The sequence below is a fragment of the Bufo bufo genome, chromosome 1 (genome assembly GCF_905171765.1).
Source record: "Bufo bufo chromosome 1, aBufBuf1.1, whole genome shotgun sequence".
Classification (NCBI taxonomy): domain Eukaryota; kingdom Metazoa; phylum Chordata; class Amphibia; order Anura; family Bufonidae; genus Bufo; species Bufo bufo.
In genome coordinates, this window is record NC_053389.1 from 320057545 (window position 1) to 320081275 (window position 23731).

At 42.3% G+C, this 23731-nt stretch overlaps 1 protein-coding gene across 1 annotated transcript in view; it reads left to right on the plus strand.

The window, feature by feature from the left end:
- The first annotated feature begins 4292 nt into the window (after positions 1 to 4292).
- APBB3 (amyloid beta precursor protein binding family B member 3) overlaps positions 4293 to 23731 on the plus strand; it is a 51802-nt gene continuing 32363 nt past the window's right edge. The window contains exons 1-6 of the mRNA XM_040442420.1: positions 4293 to 4320; positions 11212 to 11387; positions 12790 to 12866; positions 13346 to 13406; positions 17759 to 17896; positions 19024 to 19151. Coding sequence (XP_040298354.1) covers positions 4293 to 4320; positions 11212 to 11387; positions 12790 to 12866; positions 13346 to 13406; positions 17759 to 17896; positions 19024 to 19151 — 608 coding nt within the window. The remainder of the gene's footprint in view (positions 4321 to 11211; positions 11388 to 12789; positions 12867 to 13345; positions 13407 to 17758; positions 17897 to 19023; positions 19152 to 23731) is intronic.

The window sequence follows — 23731 nt, forward strand, 5'->3', positions numbered from 1 at the left end:
TCAGCTTAATATTTTTTGTAGACAGCCACACTTTGTCTCCAATATGAAAAACTGGTGCTGGTTTACGGTGTTTGTCCGCAGCTTGTTTGGAGCGTCTTTGGGCCTCGTGTAAATTCTCCATGATTTTTCCCCGTACCTCTTGCAGGTTAGTTAACCGTTCGGTTACTGCTGGGAGGGCCGTGGTGATTGGCTGATGAGGAATGAAGACTGGATGGAGGCCTGTGTTTGCGTAGAACGGGCTGAAAGAAGTCGAACTGTGTTCCGAGTTATTGTATGCAAATTCTGCAGTGGAGAGATGTTCCATCCAGTCATCTTGTAAATGGGTAATAAAACAGCGTAGATACTGTTCAAGGGTTTGATTAGTTCTTTCAGTCTGACCATTAGATTGTGGATGAAAAGCTGATGACAAATTTACTTTGATTCCAAGGGCAGAACAGAAGTTTTTCCAGAATTTGGACGTGAACTGTACCCCACGATCAGAGACCACGTTGTCTGGAATCCCGTGTAGCCGGAACACTTCACGGATCATGAGTTCTGCTGTCTGTTTTGCAGATGGTATTCCTTTGAAAGGTATGAAGTGTGCCATCTTGGTAAGACGGTCTATGACAACAAGGATAGTGTTCATTCCTTGAGAAGGAGGTAAATCGACCACGAAGTCCATAGAAACTGAGCCCCAAGGGCGAGATGGAACAGGAAGTGGTTGTAATAATCCCAGAGGGGAAGAACGTGGTGTCTTGTAGTGTGCACAGGTCAAACATGAAGAAACATACCTTTTCACATCCCCTTTACAATTGGGCCACCAGAAGGAACGAGATAACAGTTCTTGAGTCTTTTTTATGCCCAAGTGACCGGCCAACTTGGAATCATGAGCCAGTTTAAGGACTTCAAGTCGAGCTATTTCGGGAACATATAGTTGATGATCCGGTTTGATCCAATAACCATCCTGGAAGTGAAGGTTTACCTCACTAGTGGGGTGGCTAAGGAAAGAGTCACTCTGATATCCGTCTTTAATTAGTTTCCATAAATCCCCCGAATGGGTGGCCCCCAAGAAGTTTCTTTCAGGCAGGATCTTGGTTTGATTCTTATTTTCTTGGGAGGAGTCAGAGAACATTCTGGACAGCGCGTCTGCTTTGCCGTTCTTAGAACCTGGACGGTAGGTAATAATAAAGTTAAAACGAGAAAAGAACAGGCTCCATCTGGCCTGTCTGGAGGATAATCTTTTGGCGTTATGCAGAAACTCAAGGTTCTTGTGATCAGTCAAGACGGTTACGGGAATGGTGGCCCCCTCCAAAAGGTGTCTCCACTCCGAGAAAGCTTCCTTGATTGCAAGTAGTTCCTTATTCCCGATGTCGTAATTTTTCTCGGCTGGGGACATTTGGCGAGAAAAATAGGCACAAGGGTGAAGCAACTCTTTATCTCCTGCACGTTGTGACAAAACCACCCCCATTGCTGAATCAGATGCATCCACTTCTACCGTGAATGGTAGTTCTGGATCTGGATGGATTAGTATTGGTGCGCCTGTGAACCGAGTCTTTAGTTGACTAAATGCGTCTTGTGCCTCGGGAGTCCAGGTGAAGTGTACGGTTTTCTTTGTGAGTTGTGTGATTGGTTTGATGACCCTGGAGAAATTCCGGATGAATCTCCTGTAGAAATTGGCAAAACCGATGAATCTTTGTATGTCTTTTACATTTCTGGGAGTAGGCCACTCCGTTACAGCTCTAATCTTGCTGGGGTCCATCTCTAGACCCTTCGGAGAAATGATGTATCCCAAAAACTGAACAGTTGTTTTTTCGAATTCGCATTTCTGAAGTTTAATGTAGAGTTGGTGTTCTCGAAGTCTCTGTAGAACCTTGCAGACGTCCATACGATGTTGCTCCAGACTTTCAGAAAAGATTAGAATGTCGTCCAAGTATATTATTACGAACTGATCCAACATGTCCCGGAACACATCGTTAACAAAGTGTTGAAATGTAGCTGGCGCATTACACAGTCCGAAAGGCATAACGAGGTATTCGTAATGTCCATACCTAGTTCGGAAAGCAGTCTTCCATTCGTCACCCGGACGAATACGGACCAGGTTATATGCTCCTCTGAGATCGAGTTTCGTAAATATTTTGGCAGTGCGCAGTCTTTCGAGAAGTTCAGATATTAAAGGAAGGGGATACCGATTTTTTACAGTGATACTATTAAGTTTCCGGTAGTCTATACAGGGGCGTAAAGAGGAATCTTTCTTTTCTACAAAGAAAAAAGGAGCACCAGCTGGAGAGGTGGAGGGTCGGATAAACCCCTTTTTTATATCTTCATCTAGATATTTTTTCAAAGCCTTCAATTCAGGATCAGAAAGCGGATAAATGCAGCCAAACGGTATTTCCGCTCCCGGTAATAGTTCAATCGGACAGTCGTAAGAACGGTGAGGAGGAAGCTTATCTGCATTTTTCTTGTCGCCAACATCCTGAAAATTCTTGTACGGCAGAGGTAATAACTCACTTGTAGACTGTTCCGGAACCAGAGGGATCGCTGGAGCCGAAGACTGAGTGTCTTGCAGGCAATTACACTGACAGAATTCCGACGGGAAGTGTAGTACATGATTTTCCCAGTCAATGGATGGATTATGAATCGCCAAGCATGGGATCCCCAAGATTATGGGAAATTTGGGTGAAGAGATCAAAGAAAAATGGATGTCCTCAAGGTGATCCGTGTTGATGCGTATTTGGAGCTTTCCCGTTTCTTGCGTAACTGGACCTGAGGAAAGAGGTGAGCCGTCCACAGTCTCCATATCCAATGGTGTTGTTCTCTTTAATAGTGGGATATGGTTTTTTTGTGCAAATGTTAAGTCCATAAAATTGCCCCCGGCCCCAGAGTCCAGCATAGCAGAGCAGGAGATTTCGCGTTCAGAAGTGAAGATCTGAATGGGTACCATGAAATGAGACTCGGGGATAGTAGTTGGGTCTTTCTTCCAAGCAATAGGGGAAATAGAGTTTATTTCAGAGTGTATGGAGTATGGAATTTCTGATTCCAATTGTTCTTCTATCTCTCTGACCACGTTTATTCTACGGACCCTTCTAGGGCAGTCGATCGCATAATGTCCTGGTTTTCCGCAGTAGAGACAAAGATCTTCTGAGATGCGTCTTTCCTTTTCCGCTACAGTTATGGATCTCCGTAATGCATCGATTTGCATAGGTTCCGGTGCAGGTTCAGGATTACGGGGAGCTGATGGTCTGAAAGAATAGGTGGGTCGGTTTTCCTGCGCCCATGCTTTCTCCCTTCTCCTTTCAGTAAGTCTCTGGTCGACTCTGATACAAAGCTGAATGAAGTCTTCAAAGTCCTCTGGAATATCTGTCCTAGCAAGTTCATCTTTCATTTGCTCAGACAACCCCCGCCGGAACTGACTCTTTTGGGCGGCATGATTCCAGGTGGTGTCGGTCACCCAGCGGCGGAATTCGGCTGTGTAAACGGCCACTGAACGGTTTCCTTGGCGTAGATTATGTAGTTTTAGTTCCGCAGTAGCACAACGATTAGGATCATCAAACACCTGACTTATGGCGGAGATGAAGGTCTCCAGATCCCGCAGAAGGCTGCTGTCGGTCTCCACGTAAGGAGATGCCCATGCGAGAGCCTCATCAGACAAAAGATTGATGATGAACAATACCTTCATCTTTCCAGTAGTGAACCGGGCTGGATTCATTTCAAAATAGATTCGACATTGGTTCAAAAAACCTCGGAATTGGCGTCGATCTCCATTAAACCTTGCTGGGAGTGGCATGCGAGTATCTCCAGCTGGGGCCTGCCCCTCCAGGAGTTGTCTCTGTAGGGCGATTATTTCCCCTTGTTGATCTTGTACCACACTTTGTAACTGGGAAAATTTTTCCTGATAAGTGGTTCCGAATTCTTGTAGCTCTATAACTTGTTGTTTCAGGAGCGTCACCGCGGACTCCATTTTTGAGGCCAGATTATTATGTTAAGGTTACCTGCACAATTGCTTGTAGAGGTTACTCGAAGAGGGGAAGGAGTCCAATGGCAGCGACACAGGAACAGAGGAGCGCGGAAACAGAATGGATGAATGATCCAGATATGCAGGAATGGCGGTGGCTCAATGGACCCGATAAGGTGCACGTGGTAGATGAGTGCCGAAGAACGAGGAAGGAAAGAGAGTAGTCAGGCAGTCCTGGGTCGGTACACGGGATGGCAGGTACAAGGATTCAGGATGAGGCAGGAGAGTAGTCAAATGAAGGCAGAGTTCGGTACACGAGATGGCAGGTGCAAGGATTCAGGATGAGGCAGGAGAGTAGTCGATGGAGGCAGAGTTCGGTACACGAGCAGGTTAGCAGACAAAATGCTGAGAGGCTGAAGCAAGACTAAGGCTGAGATAGCTCAATAATCTGGCAAGGGAGGAAGTGACATGGTCTTCCTTAAATAGGGCGTACACAGATCTGATTGGTCAAAACTAAAAGCAGGAACATTCAGGTCAAAGAGATGGTTCAAAAAGGTAACAGAAACTGTCCAGGAAGCTCTGTGGTCTAGTGAGCAAGGCTACAGCCTAAGATGCCGGAGTCTCCCGGTTCGATCCCTGACACATACGGAAACCTGAAGCAGATAATAAATACCCTAGGAACTGTATTTCCTGAACGACGAAAACACACTTTTCAATTTTAGCATATAATTTATTCATCCGTAGGACCTGCAGTACCTGTCTGACATGCACCTCATGTGTTTTCAGATCCGACGAATAAATTAAAATATCATCTAGGTATATCACCACAAACCTGCCGATAAGATGACTAAAAATGTCATTAACGAAATGTTGGAAGACAGCAGGAGCATTGGTCAGACCGAAAGGCATGACTAGATTTTCATAATGCCCCTCAGGGGTGTTAAAGGCTGTCTTCCACTCATCCCCTTCCTTGATACGAATCAGATTGTAGGCCCCCCTAAGATCAAGTTTTGAGAAGCACCTAGCACCCGCAATCTGATTAAACAGGTCAGGAATGAGAGGAAGAGGGTATGGGTCTTGGATGGTTATCTGGTTTAATTCGCGAAAATCTAGGCAAGGACACAGGCCCCCATCTTTCTTTTTAACGAAGAAAAACCCTGCAGCCACGGGTGAAGAAGAGGGTCTGATGTGTTCCTTAGCCAAGCTCTCGGAGATATAATCTTTCATGGCTTGTCTCTCTGGACCCGAAAGATTATATAACCTGGTCTTGGGTAATTTTGCACCGGGAATCAGGTTAACCGGGCAATCATAAGGACGATGAGGTGGTAACTTCTGACAACCCTTTTCAGAAAAAACGTCCTCAAAGTCCGAAACAAAGGTGGGTAGGGTAGCTATGGAGGCGACTAAGCAATTGCTATTTAAGCAAATTTCTCTGCACTGCTCACTCCACTCCAATATCTCCCTGGCCTGCCAATCCACCACTTGATTGTGCGCTACCAACCAGGGAAGACCTAACATCAACGGAGTGGGAAGCCCCTCCAGAACATAACATGAAAGCAACTCGTTATGGTGGTCCCCTACCCGAAGGTGTAAGTTATGGACAATGTGAGTGAGGTTTCTCTGAGACAGAGGAGCAGAATCAATAGCGAATATGGGAATAGGTCTCTGTAGCGTACAGAGAGACAAACCCATAGTGTGGGCAAAATGGGCATCTATCAAATTTACTCCTGCTCCACTGTCTAGAAAAAAAGAAATAGTCTCCGTCTTAACGCCAAAAACAACAACCGCTGGCAACACAAATTGCGATGTTCGTATGGAGGAAACGTATACCCCCCGGCTGACATCCTCCACACAGCCTGGGGTTAGGAAGTCTTTTGTTTTTGAGGACGGAAGGACAGACATTAATAAAATGACCCCTCTCCCCACAGAAAAAACAAACCCCATGCCTATGGCGAGCCTCAGGGGGATGGACCTGACGAGTAGTTCCTCCTAGCTGCATAGGCTCGTCTAAGTCCGTACAGACTAACTGCTGCTTGAGAGGGGTTACCAATTGCTCCGGATTTTTCAATCTGTCCCTAAGACGTCTATCTATTCTGATAGAAAGGGACATAACAGCATCAAGGGAAAAGGGAGTCTCATACAGCGCAAGCGCATCCTTAATCCTTTCGGATAACCCAGAGCAGAACTGACTCCTGAGAGCCGGGTCGTTCCACTGGGTATCCGTAGCCCACCTACGGAACTCTGCGCAATACTCCTCTACTGGCCGCTCTCCCTGTAGGAGTCTCCGTAATTTTGATTCAGCCAGTGCAACTCGGTCAGGGTCGTCATATATGAGACCCAAGGCCCCAAAAAATTCATCCACTGACCGGAGAGCCTGGGAATCAGTGGGTAAAGAGAACGCCCAGGATTGCGGATCCCCCTGCAGCAGGGAAATAACAACCCCCACCCGCTGTTCTTCATTACCAGAGGAGTAAGGGCGCAGTTTAAAATATAATTTACAGGCCTCACGGAACGTCACAAATTTGTCCCTTCCCCCAGAAAATCTGTCAGGAAGAACAACCTTGGGTTCCGCAACAACCTGGTTACCTGTAACAACCGCTGGGCTTGCGGTCTGTTGCAATTGCTGCTGTTGCTGGAGGACCGACGCCTTCAATCTTGCCACCTCCAAAGACAGGCCTTGAAGTTGCTTTGACAAAGCAGCAATTGGATCCATACTGGATTCTAAGTAGGTAGAAAGAAATATATATATATTTTTTTTACCTACACAAAATAAGGGCCAGATATAATGTAATGACCGGCGTCACGCAAAGGGAGGTAAATGGGAAGGCCCTGTCCAAGGGAGAGGGAAAGGTGGTGACCCCTGACTCACCTTGCGGCTGGCACCTGACTGCCCTGACGTCCCTAGACGGGTTCCTCACCCGTACGCCGATCACGTGCCTAAACCCTGGCTTTCCCTAAGATGAGCCCTGTGTAGTGAACAGGGCGGTGGGATCACTAGTCCGCACCACTGACACTAAGAGGAAAACACCAAGGAGAGGACAGACAATACAGACAAACATATAATCCCAGGTGGGCGACAACAGCAGACCACCAAGGCCCAACAGGGATCCGGAGGGTAACACTCTGGAACAACAACCAGGGATCTCAGCTACTCAGCTCCAGTGGGTCAGTATAGAAGTCCAGGCAAGAAGCTCTATATCTGGCAACCAGAGAAGTGGGAGATGGGAATATAAGGAGGTTGGGATTGCTGGACAAGAAACAGCTGAGGAGGAGAAGCTACGGATCCCTGAGTGAGCCAAAAAGGATTGCAAGGCAAACCCAGAAAGCTACCATTACGAAACAGCACTGTCTTTGTACATCGAACGCGCAGCCACCCGCTGCGACTTCCTGACCCCGGGTATAACGGAGTCAGACGTGGCTCTTGACACCCTCGTGACAATAAGTGGACCATCCAGTAATCAAAAATAGCAGCAATTTGATCCAATGGTGAAATACGTGTATATACTCAATACTCAGTCCATACACAGATGAAAATCACATAAAGAGACAATGGGGGAGATTTATCAAACTGGTGTAAAGGAAAACTGGCTCCTTGACCCGCCGTCCACTTTCATTAGCCACAGTCCACTAGGCCTGAGATCTATGAGACAGGAGAATGGTGCAGATGGTCACGCAATGATAACTTCATGCCAGGTCTCAGGCGGTGCAATGACGTCATTGCAAGTGCCTGCTCCTAGACACAGGCGACGCATTGATCCCACCACGACTGCCGAGAAACCCTCAACTGCAGAAGAGAGCTGGGAGTTGGGCATTATTTTTCTTCCAAACTTTGGGGAAGATAGTACAGGGGCACTATGGGGAAGTTCTTATAACCACTGAGGGCACTACAGGGGACACTATAAGTACTATACGCACTACAGAGATGGACAATAATACTGGGGGCACTACAGGGGGCCATTATAACTACTGAGGGCATTACAAGGGGGCTTATAACTTCTGGGGGCACTAAGGGGCATTATAACTACTAGGGGCACTACAGGGGGCATTATAACTACTGGGGCATTACAGAGGGACATTATAATTACTAAGGCATTATACAGTCGTGGCCAAAAGTTTTGAGAATGACAAAAATATTAGTTTTCACAAAGTTTGCTGCTAAACTGCTTTTAGATCTTTGTTTCAGTTGTTTCTGTGATGTAGTGAAGTATAATTACACACACTTCATACGTTTCAAAGGCTTTTATCGACAATTACATGACATTTATGCAAAGAGTCAGTATTTGCAGTGTTGGCCCTTCTTTTTCAGGACCTCTGCAATTCGACTGGGCATGCTCTCAATCAACTTCTGGGCCAATTCCTGACTGATAGCAACCCATTCTTTCATAATCACTTCTTGGAGTTTGTCAGAATTAGTGGGTTTTTGTTTGTCCACCCGCCTCTTGAGGATTGACCACAAATTCTCAATGGAATTAAGATCTGGGGAGTTTCCAGGCCATGGACCCAAAATGTCAACGTTTTGGTCCCCGAGCCACTTAGTTATCACTTTTGCCTTATGGCACGGTGCTCCATCGTGCTGGAAAATGCATTGTTCTTCACCAAACTGTTGTTGGATTGTTGGAAGAAGTTGCTGTTGGAGGGTGTTTTGGTACCATTCTTTATTCATCGCTGTGTTTTTGGGCAAAATTGTGAGTGAGCCCACTCCCTTGGATGAGAAGCAACATCACACATGAATGGTCTCAGGATGCTTTACTGTTGGCATGACACAGGACTGATGGTAGCGCTCACCTTTTCTTCTCCGGACAAGCCTTTTTCCATATGCCCCAAACAATCGGAAAGAGGCTTCATTGGAGAATATGACTTTGCCCCAGTCCTCAGCAGTCCATTCACCATACTTTCTGCAGAAGATCAATCTGTCCCTGATGTTTTTTTTGGAGAGAAATGGCTTCTTTGCTGCCCTTCTTGACACTAGGCCATCTTCCAAAAGTCTTCGCCTCACTGTGCGTGCAGATGCGCTCACACCTGCCTGCTGCCATTCCTGAGCAAGCTCTGCACTGGTGGCACTCCGATCCCGCAGCTGAATCCTCTTTAGGAAACGATCTTGGCGCTTGCTGGACTTTCTTGGACGCCCTGAAGCCTTCTTAACAAGAATTTAACCTCTTTCCTTGAAGTTCTTGATGATCCTATAAATTGTTGATTGAGGTGCAATCTTAGTAGCCACAATATCCTTGCCTGTGAAGCGATTTTTATGCAACGCAATGATGGCTGCACGCGTTTCTTTGCAGGTCACCATATTTAACAATGGAAGAATAATGATTTCAAGCATCACCCTCCTTTTAACATGTCAAGTCTGCCATTTTAACCCAATCAGCCTGACATAATGATCTCCAGCCTTGTGCTTGTCAACATTCTCACCTGAGTTAACAAGACGATTACTGAAATGATCTCAGCAGGTCCTTTAATGACAGCAATGAAATGTAATGGAAAGTTTTTTTTGGGATTAAGTTAATTTTCATGGCAAAGAAGGACTATGCAATTCATCTGATCACTCTTCATAACATTCTGGAGTATATGCAAATTGCTATTATAGAAACTTAAGCAGCAACTTTTCCAATTTCCAATATTTATGTAATTCTCAAAACTTTTGGCCACGACTGTACTTACTGTGGGTACTAGAGGGGACATAACTACTAGGAGCACTATAGGCAACATTATAACTGCAGTTTGCGGAGCTTTATCACAACTGGGGGCACTATGGGGTATTACTAATTCTGGGGTTTCTGTGTGGGCATTATTATTATTGATCACAATATGGAAGACACTACTACTAACAGGGGCACTCTCAGGGAACATTATCATTGCAGGGGGCACTATTACTAATGAGGGCACTTTGGGAGAGAGAATTATTACCGCTGGTAGGATTTTTAGGAACACTTTTGGGACTATCTGTCACGGATGGTGTTGCAGAAAGCTGGAACTTATAAATAAACATCCGACTGGCTTGATCCCAAACTAAGGAGCATATGGGTGAGCCCTATAAAACCCCCAGAGCTCTCCCTGACTGCTATGCCCATGCAAAGATCTTTATGGTAGACGATTGCATGTCCACGTACCTTATACTATCTGACACCTGAAAACCCTATAATAGTGAGGGGACACGACCACCGGCTCCCTGCACTTAATACGGACGGAGTCAGGGTCACCTACAATCAAACCAGCAAGTAAACACAAATAAAGGAAACAGACTTATCTGAGGAATCAGGAGAAGGAGCATCCAGCAGTGAACAACTCATCCAGGAAGAAGTATAAACCGCAAAGTGAGGCAGTATGGGAGGGAATATAAAGGGAGACAATCAGTGCAAATAGATGACAGCTGGGAGAAGGAAAGGAGATGACAAAGTGAAACCAAAACAAAGAACTTCATGCAAGAGGTAGCGAAGAACGTCTAACAGACCTTCTCACAGAGCTGGCGGCGACACTATCTGTATGGCACTCTAATTTCTGCAGTATAGTATCTGGGGGCATTGGGGAACATAGTGGGCACAGTATTTGGGGTAGCAGCAGGATAACACTGTTGGGGTACCAGGAGGAGGAAGATGATAGAAAAGTGAGGAACCTAAGTGGTCTGTGTAGCAAACTCTGCAGAGACAAGGCGTGGCAGAAAGAAGTTGTCATGCGTTGTCTGTGTTGAATGGAGAATATGAGGAAAGAGAATGCTACATCAAAGGAGACATCACTGGATGTAATAGGTATGTAGTGCTGTGTACTACTGTAGGTATGAGAGCAATGAATGTAATATAAATCCAAATATGCCTTTAGCATTTGAACATATGCATTGGGGCTTGGGCCCAATATTTTTTTGAGTCCCTGAAGAGGCACAATGATTAGTATGCCCTGCCTTGTCTTGACTATGTATCATCGTTACCAATGTTGTGATTCTTGTAATTTAATTTTTTGAAACTCAATAAAAAATATTGACAACCAGTATGCCCTGCCTTGGCAGTGCTCTTATTGGGTGGTAGTTCTGCTCTCCACCACCATGCAAAGTAAGTATTTTGCCAAAACAATCTTCCCATTATTAATAAAAAAAGGTATGATTAACCCTTGCTTCTGGAAGCAGTGGTACCAGGGGCACATACAGCAGAGTTTGCCCCCACAAGATCTACTGAACCTGTGGGCCATCATACAGACAGTAACTCAGCATCAGTACAAGAATGTCAATATGCCAAAACCATACTTCTATGACATTATTAATGGACATTCTCTTGTATTTGTTTTTTAAGATAACCTTTGGAGTGACCAAACCCTTGAAGCTGATCCTAAACTTCCTCCAGGATGGAGGACTATCCGTGACACTTCTGGGACTTATTACTGGCATGTGCCAACAGGGACCACTCAGTGGCAGCATCCAATGTACAATCCAGAAATACCTAATAGTTTAGATGCTATTCCGGAAAAGGTATGTGTACAAATTCAAATGTATAAATTTAAGTGTATAAAAGTAATCATTTAGTTGATTTGCAGTGACAGTCATATCCACCAAGACATTCTGAACATTTTATAGACAACTGGAAACAAGAAAAGCCAAAATATGTTTTTAAAAATCAAAATAAAGTTGAAGGTTTTATTGAGTTATTAGATGACAAAACCAAAATAAAAAAGCTACATTGTGATCAATACAAAAAGGGTTTCGATGTAAAAACATAATCATCAAGGTTATATTAAAGTGAAACAAGTATAACCTCTACTCGACACTCCGAATCAGCTTTTTCCCCAGTTTAGTGCCAACTGCGTCTCCTAAGTCTGAAACATAGAAAAGCTAAAGTATGACCACCACTCTAAGAGAGACTAAGAAATTTTTCCCTCATTGCAGTTCCTGTAAATACCACTCCATGTATTGGAAACATTGGAAAAGAGCTGTCCCAATGGGTCGCGGTAGAGTCCATCAGCTTTAACCAAGTGCCCCAAAAACTTTTTCTACGGTTCTCCTTGTCCAGCAGTGTCTCAATCCAGTCCATCCTAGAGAGATAGTTCACTTTACTAGCAATAAGGTGTAGAGACGGAGATGATTCTTGGAACCAAATCTGTAATATACTTTTCCGCATAGCACCCGACAACTTTTTTATGTAGTTCTTTGGTTAGCGCTACATGACATAGCACCTGAAAACTTTTTATGTAGTTCTTTGGTTAATGCTACATGACATTTTTAAATCTCCAATATGTAAGCTCTTTCTACCAAGTATGAATTTTCTATCTCTGGGATTTGCAGGCAATCTTACTATAATTTTATTTAATCATTTCATCTTGTCATCTGTTATTTTTATTACTTTTTGTTTCTTATTAAAGTATATCTCTAGTGATCAACTTAAAATCCCAATTTCATGTATGAGTGCTCTATGTAGTTTATTTGCTTCATCCGCTTGTAGGCTGTACATTTTTAATTATTCTTTTTACTTAAACTTTCATCTTACCGAAATGAAATTACAAGCTATACATGTGTCTTGCAAGTTAATATAATCCTGTGATCCCAGCAGCATTGGCACTAAAGAGTCTCTTTAGTGAGTCAAGGATGAAGAGAGGTAAAGAAATGGCAAGTGGAATGCAAGCTTGAGCTAGCAGGCTTGTAGAAACAGGGACTATTACTGTATTGTGAAGTTTTTATTTTTCTCAGTGATGGTACTCTTTAAACTTGTTGCAGCAAAGGGACAGGCACAAAGCTATTAGGTGAAGGCACTCTACCATATTATTTTGGTCTGCACACACCTAAAACAAAGGCTGTCATTGTAACCATTCTGTGTGTAACAAAATCAAGTTAGATTTTAAAGACCTTTGACTCATACTGACATTTTTTTCATTTTCAGAGAGTTCATAGGCTGTCAATCACTAATGGTTCTCCTGCTCAGCCTTTTCCTGGCACAGCATCTGCTTCAGACAGGAGGTAATGCACCCTTATTAATCATTACGTTTCCATTGTTTCCATTGTGCGTTTCCACTGTATATAACTTTTAACATTTAGTATATCTTTTTAAAGAGGATATCTGTCCTAAATTTTAATTGTTTGCATGTATTAGTACATCAGAAGTTAGAATAAGGCCCAAAGGTTGGTAGTTACATTTTATTTTATGTTTTCTTGTGGCGGCCTTTTTTCCCAAAGTGACAAGAAGTGCTGCCATTTTGGTCATCACCTTTGAATTAGCTTCTCAAAGACCAATGTAAACTGATATTCTATAAACATGTTGTACCATCAGTTTCATAAATTTAATATTTACAAAGACTATGGCCACAAAAAAAAAAAATGGCCACTGCAACAAAAAAAAGAAAAATGCCAATATTTCTGGAAATCCTAACAAGCAACTTTTGTGTTAGGATTGTGAACTCTGAATTCATACATACCTAATTTTGAATTCATCTTTCTAGGCCTTCTCTTCAATGGCATGATGAAGATTTATTTCGCAATATCAATGAACCAGGAAGTAAGGTAAGAGTTGTGATAAATATTTGACTATTATATAGACAAATGTCTGACATAGAACTGTGTTTTATGTAATATTCAGTGTCCAATATCCTTCCATTTTCAACCTAATATGTGTTCCTCCTTACCTGCTCCTCACACACATGCATTTCCTGAATATATGGTAAGCAGCTACTGTATACTTAAGAGTTCTGATCTTTGTCCTAAATATTTAATATAGACATTTCAGATTGGTCAAGGGTTTTACTATAAGTAATTGCTCAGTAGCTACAAAAACTCTAATGTACAGGTGAATGTATATCTAAATCTACTAAGAGATCTACTTAAAGGGATGCTTCCATTAGAAAAGTATTTTTTAACTTATTCATAGAAAACATGTTTAAAGAATTTTTGACAGTTTTTTATTTATTTTGACAGTACTATACCACCGAAAATGTATCCCCTCATGAAGCAGCAAAGTAACTTTGTTAGTTTATGTACAGTCCTGATCAAAAGTTTAAGACCACTTGAAAAATGGCAAAAAATCATATTTTACATTGTTATCTTAACAAGGTTCCAAGTAGAGCTTCAACATGCAACACGAAAAAATGAGAGTGAGACAGAACATTTTTTGAGCATTCAATTAATTGAAAATAACGATTAAACTGAAACAGGCTGTTTTTTAGCTGATCAAAATTTTAGGACCACATGCCTTTAAAAGGCCAATTCTGTGCAAAGATGTGGATTCATTGTCATTTTCTGTCAGGTAGTCACAACGTTGTGATTACAAAGGCAAAAAAAAACCTCCCTTTTTGAACGTGGTCGGGTTGTTGAACTGCATAAGCAGGGTCTCTCACAGTGCGCCATCGCTGCTGAGGTGGGACGCAGTAAGACAGTCATTTGGAATTTTTTAAATGATCCTGAGGCTTATGGAACAAAAAGTCAAGTGGAAGACCCCAAAAAATTTCACTAGCACTGAGCTGGAGGATCCAATTGGCTGTCCGTCAAGACACTGGACGATCCTCAACCCAAATTAAGGCCCTTACTGGTGCTGACTGCAGGCCCATAACCATCAGACGGCATCTGAGACTGAAGGGCTTCAAAAACAAAAAACGTCTTCAAAGACCTCGTCTCCTTGAACGCCAAAGAACTGCTCGTTTGGACTTTGCAAGAGAGCACCAAACATGGGACATTCAAAGGTGAAGAAAGTTTTATTCTCTGATGGGAAAAAATGTAACCTTAATGGTCCTGATGGTTTCCAACATTACTGGCATGACAAGCAGATCCCACCTGAGATGTTTTCTATGCGCCAAAGTGGAGGGGGCGCCATAATGGTCTGGGGTGCTTTTTCCTTCAGTGGAACAATGGAGCTTCAGGAAGTGCAGGGGCGTCAAACGAGCGCTGGCTATGTCCGGATGTTGCAGAGAGCATTCCTCATGACTGAGGGCCCTCGTCTGTGTGGTAACGACAGTTTTTTTCAAAAGGACAATGCTACAGTACACAATGCCCGCAGGACAAGGGACTTCTTCCAGGAGAATAACATCACTCTTTTGGCCCATCCTGCGTGTTCCCCTGATCTAAATCCAATTGAGAACCTTTGCGGATGGATGGCAAGGGAAGTTTACAAAAATGGACAACAGTTACAGACAGTAGATGGCCTTCGTGCAGCCGTCTTCACCACTTGGAGAAATGTTCCCCCTCACCTCATGGAAACGCTTGGATCAAGCATGCCGAAACGAATTTTTTAAGTGATCAACAATAATGGCGGAGCTACTCATTACTGAGTTCATGTTTGGAAGTTGGATTTCTGTTTTGGGGTGTTTAGTTTTTTTTTGGAGGTGTGGTCCTAAACTTTTGATCAGCGGAAAAACAGCCTGTTTCAGTTTATTCGTTGTTTTCATTAAATTGAATGCTCAAACAATGTTTTGTCTCACTCCCATTTCTTCTTGTTGCATGTTGAAGCTCTACTTGGAACCTTGTTAAGATCCAGCCATGCTAAATATGATTTTTTGCCATTTTTCAAGTGGTCTTAAACTTTTGATCAGGACTGTATTATGGCTTGCTTTTTGCAGGACAAGTTGTACTTTCTAATGGCACCATTTAATATTGCACATAATATAGTGGGCAGCTGGAACATAATTCCAAATGGCGTGGAATTACGCCATCGTTTTGTGGATTTTGTTTTAATGGCATTCCCTGTGTGGTAAAACTGACCTGTTCCCTTCAGGACCTGGGTCAGTAAGATTACAGTGATACCACATTTGCATAGTTTTTTTGAGTTTTAATTCTTAAAAAAATTTTGGTGAAAATTTTTATTTTATTTTCATCTCCATATTCTGACCCCCATAACTTTTTTATATTTACGATCTAAATAGGGCTCATTTTTTGCGAGGAAATCTTTAAATTTTTGTGGTACTATTTTTGCATGGAATAAATACATGATCTTTTATTTTTTTATTATTTTCATTATAGGGAAAGGAGGTTATTTGAATTTTTATATTTTTTTATATTTTTAAACTTTTTTACTTAATTTTTTTAAACTTTTTTAAGCCTCCCCTAGAGGGCCAGAACAAGCATTTTTTAAATCACTTCTCCCATACACTACTGTGATTAAATTCAGTAGTGTATGGGATATACAGTATAATCTTATGGAGCACTGCTACCGACAGGCGTCCATAAGGATATACCTCTTATAGGCCTGGTAGCCTCCAGCAGGCTCCAGCCTACCACTACTAAAAAACAGCTTCCCTAGCTCAGAAAAGCCGTTCGTGCCCCTGGGAGAAATCCACCTCAGATGCCATGGTCACAATTGACCATGTCATCTGAGGGGTTCCATGTCAGCAATCTGTGTTATCGGCGATCACAGACATTAGGTCAAAGGTGTATGCTATGTGAAAGTGCAAAAATCTGGCAGCTGTGGCACCTGCTCCTCTCTGGAGCAGACGTCATCTTAAAAGTACTGATATCTATCATACATGTATGATGGATTTTGTGAAGGGGTTAAGTACAAAATGTTGTCCTTCTGTAGCAGTTAGCATGAATCCCATTGTTTAACTTACTGCTGCTGTAAGGAAAAGATGCTATCTGATAGTAAAATTGTAAATTAGTAGAAAAGAGATGTCAGTATGATTTTGTTCTCTTGATGGGCCTAGATAAAGATGCCTACGGAAAAGCATTGCACTCAGTGTAATGTGTGATCCTGTAACTGAGTCACTCATCCCCCTTCTCCTTTTGGTCAATGTCAATGATCTGAATGAGAAAGTCAAGCAAGGCTGTCTGTGGTGCTGAAAGTCCAAACCCTGGAGGAAGTTAGGAGCGAAGACAGGAAGTAAATACATGGAGTGGCTTAAAAAAAATTATATCCAGAAAACCATCCATCCATCTTTTGTAAAAGAAAAAAAACATAGAATATTCTATACAGGCTGTTAATATGTGAGAAAAAAAAATTATGGTAGTATCTCTTTTATCGGAAGATATATGTTAAATGCAACAGTGGATGGTGCCTAAAGGTCGTTACATAAATGAATTTGCCACCGGTCTTTTTTATTAGCAAAAAAACACCAGAGATCCTAGTAGCATGAAGAGAAGGACCATGTTTAACCTCTTAGCTACATATTTGGCTTTTCAATTTACTAATGAAAGTCAAAATAGGTCACACTAGTCTGCATTCCCACTAAACAGGATGAGACATACTGACCACCTCCTTCATACATCTCTAAGAAGTGCCCAAACATTGCAAAAAATACCATGAAATAATGTAGAGGTCCTGAAGCCTGCCATATATTGAAGAACTACCTAAAATGAAAGCACTTCATATACAGTATTTGTAAATCCTACCATATCAGTATCTGTATCTACAGGTGAAACTCGAAAGATTAGAATATCGTGCAAAAGTCCATTTATTTCAGTAATGCAACTTAAAAGGAATTGCATTAATGCAGCTTAAAATTAGAATATTGTGAAAAGGTTCAATATTCTAGGCTCAAATTGTCACACTCTAGTCAGCTAATTATTCCATACCCCCTGAGCAAAGGGTACCTGAGATTGTGACTTTGGGGTTTCATAAGCTGTAATCATAATCATCCAAATTATAACAAATAAAGGCTTGAAATATCTCGCTTTGCATGTAATGAGTCTATCTCATATATTAGTTTCACTTTTTAAGCTGCATTACTGAAATAAATGAACTTTGCACGATATTCAAATTTTTCAATTTTCACCTGCAGGTTCACACAAAAAACACATAAAAAAAATACTGTAGAAAACACACAAAGTGTGAATGCCACATTCTATGTTCCATGTGCCTGTGCCATTTTTGTTTAGAATTTTTCGGTGAATAACAAAAATATATAAAATATATATTTCTTCTTTGCTTTCAGAGCTTTGCTGTTCATTGTCTCGGGTGGGTTGAAATTCCAGAAGAAGATCTGGCTCCTGGGAAGAGCAGTATTACTGTTAATAACTGCATTCAGCAGCTTGCCCACACTAAATGTGATGGCAGCGACATGTCAAATGAGGTGAGTGACTATTATAGACAGCCAGTCAGCTGTTTGAATGGTCTAGGGTTCTCCTTCCTATGTACAAAAGTGCAGGGCGCACTGGAGCAGATTTACAGTGTAAGGACTGGCACACTATGGAGTGGTGCACTAGTCTCCCTCCCAGTACAGAGAGTGACAGCTTCATCAACCTACCCTATTGGGCCTGGGATTGTTTCCAAACATTCTTCTAAGGATAACATGATAGAAAAGTACTATGAAGTTTCTCCACCACTTTTTCCAACACCTATTTCTATGTTTGAAAAATATGTAGCACAGGGTCTTTATAAATTTGACATTTTATCCAAATCCAAGTTGTCTTGAAACAAGAAAAAAAGTCAGCTCACCAAATCAGACCAAACAGTGCACGGAAGAGGATCCCAGCTCTTCACGGGAGATAGCAAATGTCCAAACAGTGAGAAAGAAAAAAGTTTTCTTCCAACACTTAAATAAAAATAAAGCCTTTAAACATACAGTATATCAAATAAGATGCAATACAGATACTTACATGTTTCGAACAATAAAATCCATGTTTTTATTCATAGCTGTGAACCGCGTAAGCGTCTGTAATGACCTTATTTGATATATTTTTAATGTGTGACAATAAAGGCTTGATTTTTATTTAAGTGCTGTAAGAATTTTTTTCTCACTGTTTGGACATTTGCTAGTAAATTATACTGTAAATCTGGCCTAATTTGTGCATGTTTGTTTTAAACCATAATAAAGGTCATCCATGGGAATAATTATGTGATATTGTATAAACCCTATGGATTTACTAAAGGCTTAAAGTATAGTCATTATGGATTATATATTCTGCATGCAATGCAAATTACTGTATATACTGGCTGGTGTTTTTATACATATTTGCAGTAGAGATCTGACATATTTTGAAGGCTATAAATGCTGACAAATATGTATAGACTGCCAGGGCTGGGTCAATGTAGGCAAAGGAATGGCTGAAGAGTGAAAACATTGCTTACATTGTTCACAATATTATCTCTAGTCAGTGAGTCATGGTGATGACAAAATGCTCCTGAATGTTACAACTAAACCATATTTCCATGTTTGTTTTTTTGGTTTGATCTCCATTATTTTAATTTATATTTTAGGGACAAAATATGGTTATGATTTTGAAGAAAGATACAATGAGCTTGGTGGATCCATTAGATCACAGTTTAATACACTCTCAACCCATCATCAACATTCGAGTATGGGGAGTTGGCTGTAATAATGGAAGGTATAAAAGTTATTATCAGTCCATTATCAGAAACACTGCAGTTTGATGTCCTATTTTACAAAAAAATGTAAAATTGTTATCAATATTTAATCTATATATAATGGGAAACAATGAAAATACTGTGAAATTCCTTATTATTATATTTTTTATATATTTTAGAGTTGCAGTGGTCCCTCAAGTTACAATCACTACAGGTTAAAATATTTTCCGAATAGAGTGGTGCTTCTTGGAACATTGTAACTGAAGCTACATTCAAAATACAAGAAAATATCACTGAGAATATGCCATAAATGTCTGCTAGATGCTCCAGACTCCACCATATGAATGGAAAGGTAGAGGTAATAGCTCATGGAGAGCCACACACGTGTGGGCAACTCTCATTTCATTCCCTGCCTGAATGCAGCAAAAGCCTCTTCAGGTGGAAAGGGGGTCAGGGTCACCTCTGGAATAGGGTGCTAGTCCCAGTGGTGGTACCTTAATCAATCACAAAGTAAAAGAATAGCAGAAGAAGAAGGACTGTGAAATTGGTCCTGCTTCTTCTGCATTTCTTCACCTTTGAGCTTACAGCCGGCATGTACATTGTGTTGCTGGTCGAGGGACCATGGCTGTTGCCCCATCTGACCATTCACTGTGGGGGATATAAATCACAGCAGGTTATAAAAGTGTTGTGACTTTCACAACACATAAAGGTGAGCACAGTGATAACTATACACCCTGTTGAATCGGCACATGAGGAGCTGCCTCTGTTTCTGTTCTTTCTTCTACATGTGACCTTAATCAATCAAACGTTTATGGCATATGTGGCTATGTCATAAAGGTGTAAGGTAGGAATACCTTTAAAAGACACCAGTGTTATAAATGGCTATGTTAAAGATTCTGCATTGGTGCCCAAGTTACACCTGTGTCGCAACGCAGAATCTGTAACATGGCCCGCCAACACAGGAAGCATGAAGTCCAGACAGGGTCCCTCATGACAGACTACTACAGCTTTTCAGAAAAAACAAGCCAAGCATGGGGAGAAAACTTCACTGTGCTGCTTTTTCCTGCCCGGCTCTCTCTGTTTACATATAGGGAGAGAATCGAGACCTATCTATCAAGCCAAGAAGGGCATGATGAACTCTTCCCCTATGCCTGGCAAACTTTTAAAGTGTAACTGTCCTATAATTTTTTTAAATAAAGTGTAGGGACAGGGATATTAAAGTGGTTTTCCAGGAGTTTAATATTGATGGCCTATCCTTAATATAGGACCTCAATACCTGATTGCTCTGTGTGTTTGTAGAGGGTGGGAGGCGACAACTGGCACCCCCAGCAATCAAATGGGACGGAGATGAAAATAGAGTAGGCCAAGTGACCGATGAATGTAACATCATTGGTGGGGGTGCCAGGAGTTGGATCCTCATCAATAAGATATTGATGACCTATCCTGAGGATTGGCAATCAATATCAAACCCATTTTCGTTATAAGGTTTAGGGAAATTGTGTATTTTTATAGTGTCTCTCTTTAGTAACACTCTGAGTGTTGCTAAGGAGAGCCCATCTTCAGTGTGTAGTATACGTTGAAGACAGCTACGTGTTACATGCAGAGGCAGGCTTCTCAGCCTGCCTCTTTTCTCCCTTCCCAGAGCCTGCCTCCCTACATGTGTCGTACCATATTTATGTCCTGGTCCTGCCTATCTGACTTCTTGCCAGCGCTGACCATTTGCTGCTCTGCTCATTCTTATATTTCTTGCATTGCTCTGTTATTTACTGAGTATAAGACAGTGGGTGTGGAACCATTGTGTCAACCGAACAGACTTGGTTTGGGCCTTCTCCTAAGGGCATTTTCCTGGCAGTCCCCTGGTTATCACGCTTTACCCCTATAAAGAGTTCTGGATTCCACTGCAGGGAACTTCCAGGCTGATAGCTCTTGGAGTAGCTCTGTTTGATTTACTACTGATCCATGAGGGCCAAGAGAGTATGTGGTCAGGACTAGTGATGGCCGAATATCTGCCGGGGCGGTTCGCAAACGCGATCGCGCAAACGCGATCAAATGTTCGCGAACCGCAGGTTCGTGGCCGGTCCCATTCATTTTAATAGCAGGCGAACCTGAAAAACATTCAGCTCATATTTGCAGCCAAGAAATAATTACTAGAAGTGCGCAAATAGTCCCACAACATGGACAGTGACATACCAGATGTATTATTCGAATTTGCGATCTCCATTCATTTTTGTTTTCAATGCGAAATATCGGCAATATAATTTTCGTGTACGCGCATGTGTAAATGCACTATACAGTACCCAAATGCACTATAAAGAAAGTATATTGGTATATAACACCCCACTTCAATCTGTTTTTTTGGGGGACGACTGGTATATCACACCAGTAGAAATTATTTGTTCCAATAAAAACGTAACCTTTAATAATGTTACTATGAGGGTCCATTCACACGTCCATAAGTGTTTTGCGGATCCTCAAAACACGGACACCGGCAATGTGCATTCCGCAATTTGTGGACCGCACATTGCCGGCACTATAATAGAAAATGCCTAATCTTGTCTGCAATTGCGGACAAGAATAGGACATGTTCTATTTTTGGGCGGAAACGGAAACACAGATGCGGAAGTGCGGATCCGCGGATGCGGACAGCACATTCCGGCCCCATTTAAAATGAATGGGTCTGCACCCGTTCCGCAAAATTGCGGAACGGATGCAGAACCATTTTGCGGACGTGTGAATGGAAAATATATCCCTGTGAATGGAAAAGATATCCCTCAAAATGAAAATAAATGAAATTATAAAAGTTAACCAAAAAGCATAGATGTGGTAGGCAATAACAAGTGCTCGGCGGCACCAAATCAGAAACCATATGTCCTACCACAATCCGGGGGGTTCCAGTGCACATCGATGAATCCAGGAGGGAAAGCAAAAAAACATCCATCCCTGGGCTAGAGGATGATGTGGTATTGAAGGACAGGGTGGGCAAAGAACTGTCCCTGATATTGCCCTACAGGGGGATGCTATTCTGGCCCTGATAGCCTAACCACAGACCACCCGTCCTGATAAGAGCGACCCCGCCTGGAACCTTATCCTATATAAAAATGGCCCTAGTAAGCCCCTAGTCCCTGGGCCCCTGACTTTCAGGTGATCACTATATAGATCTATGTGTTTTTTACTCATTATAAAAGTATATTATAAGTATATCGCACCCCTCTGTGTATCACACCTATCGATAGCACACCTATACTAGTCCTTAAAAAAACTTTTGTGGCCCTATTAGCTAGCGTTTGGTGTCCCTAACAGCCTGTCCCTGCTCCACACAGCAACCTCTCCCTACACTGGCAAAACACTGAATGTAAAATGGCGGCCAGATCAGGTTTATTTATAAGGTAGGGGGTATGTCCATGTGCTAAAATGTCTCAATTGGCTGTCCTGTACCACCTGATGGATGTGTCATGGGTCAAAGTTCTTCACAATGTAAAAGAATATGGCGGGCACAAATTTCTCCATATGTTCGCATGTTCAGCGAATCGCGAACACGCAAAGTTCGCCGCAAAACGACTGCCGGGCGAACCGCAAGGCCATCTCTAGTCAGGACAGGCCAGGCCAAATAGGGTGGGAAGCTCAGGGTCAGAACAGAGACCAGGCAGAGGCCAAGTCAGGCAGCAAAGTGTCAAGTCTAGGAAACAGGCAGAAATCAGTACACAGGCAGACAACAGCACACCTTTGCAGGAAAATAGCGAATTAGAACCTATTGCTCAGGAACTTTCACATAAGGGAAGGTGCCTTAAATGGGAATTCCGGTTACATAAAATTATCTTCTATCTACTGAATAGGGGATAACTCCCTGTCATCTGTCCAATCTCAGCGGAGAGCGTCACAGCCAGAGAAAAAAAAAGCTAACCTTCTCCCTGGCTGGGACACTCTCTTCTGCCATTGGGCAGCTCACAGCCCAATGAGAAACAGGACTGTCTCCTCCTCCCTGTACTGATGGTATGAATTTTCATACCAGGTGGAAAACCAGAATCGGGGGCATAGCGGGCAAACGGAGCAGTGCATAGGGAAAATAGTAAGTGCTGTAACATGCCTTCAGTATGCCCTACACAGCCAGCTATTTACATGATAATGTGCAGACCGGTGAAAGGTCCTCTTTAAGGTGCCAATGATGCTTGTTTATAAGGTGTAAGCATCACTGTCTAAACAGTGATTGGCTGCACAGAGTCAATGATTTACTATGGGGATGAGCGATCGTACCCATCTCTTGTCCCTATACAGGGGAAGTTATTCCAACATGTAAATTCATCTCTCACCTCCTCCGACGAGCAGGCATTTATCGGGAACAAACTATTTGTTCCCGATAATTGCCTGCTGTGTCTGCCTGTGTAAAGGGGCCTTGAAAAAGGACGCCTCATCGTTCATTTCATGAGGAATACAATTATTTACTAAAAAAGACATGTCAGAAGACCTGACGGGTCCTACTGTATATAAAAAGTCTAACAACCTATACATCTCGGGATACTGCATCTCAAAACAGGAACAGTAAGGAAGAGCACATTTTTATATAACACCCGTGATAGCCTTCAGCAAATTATTGTTTTGACCA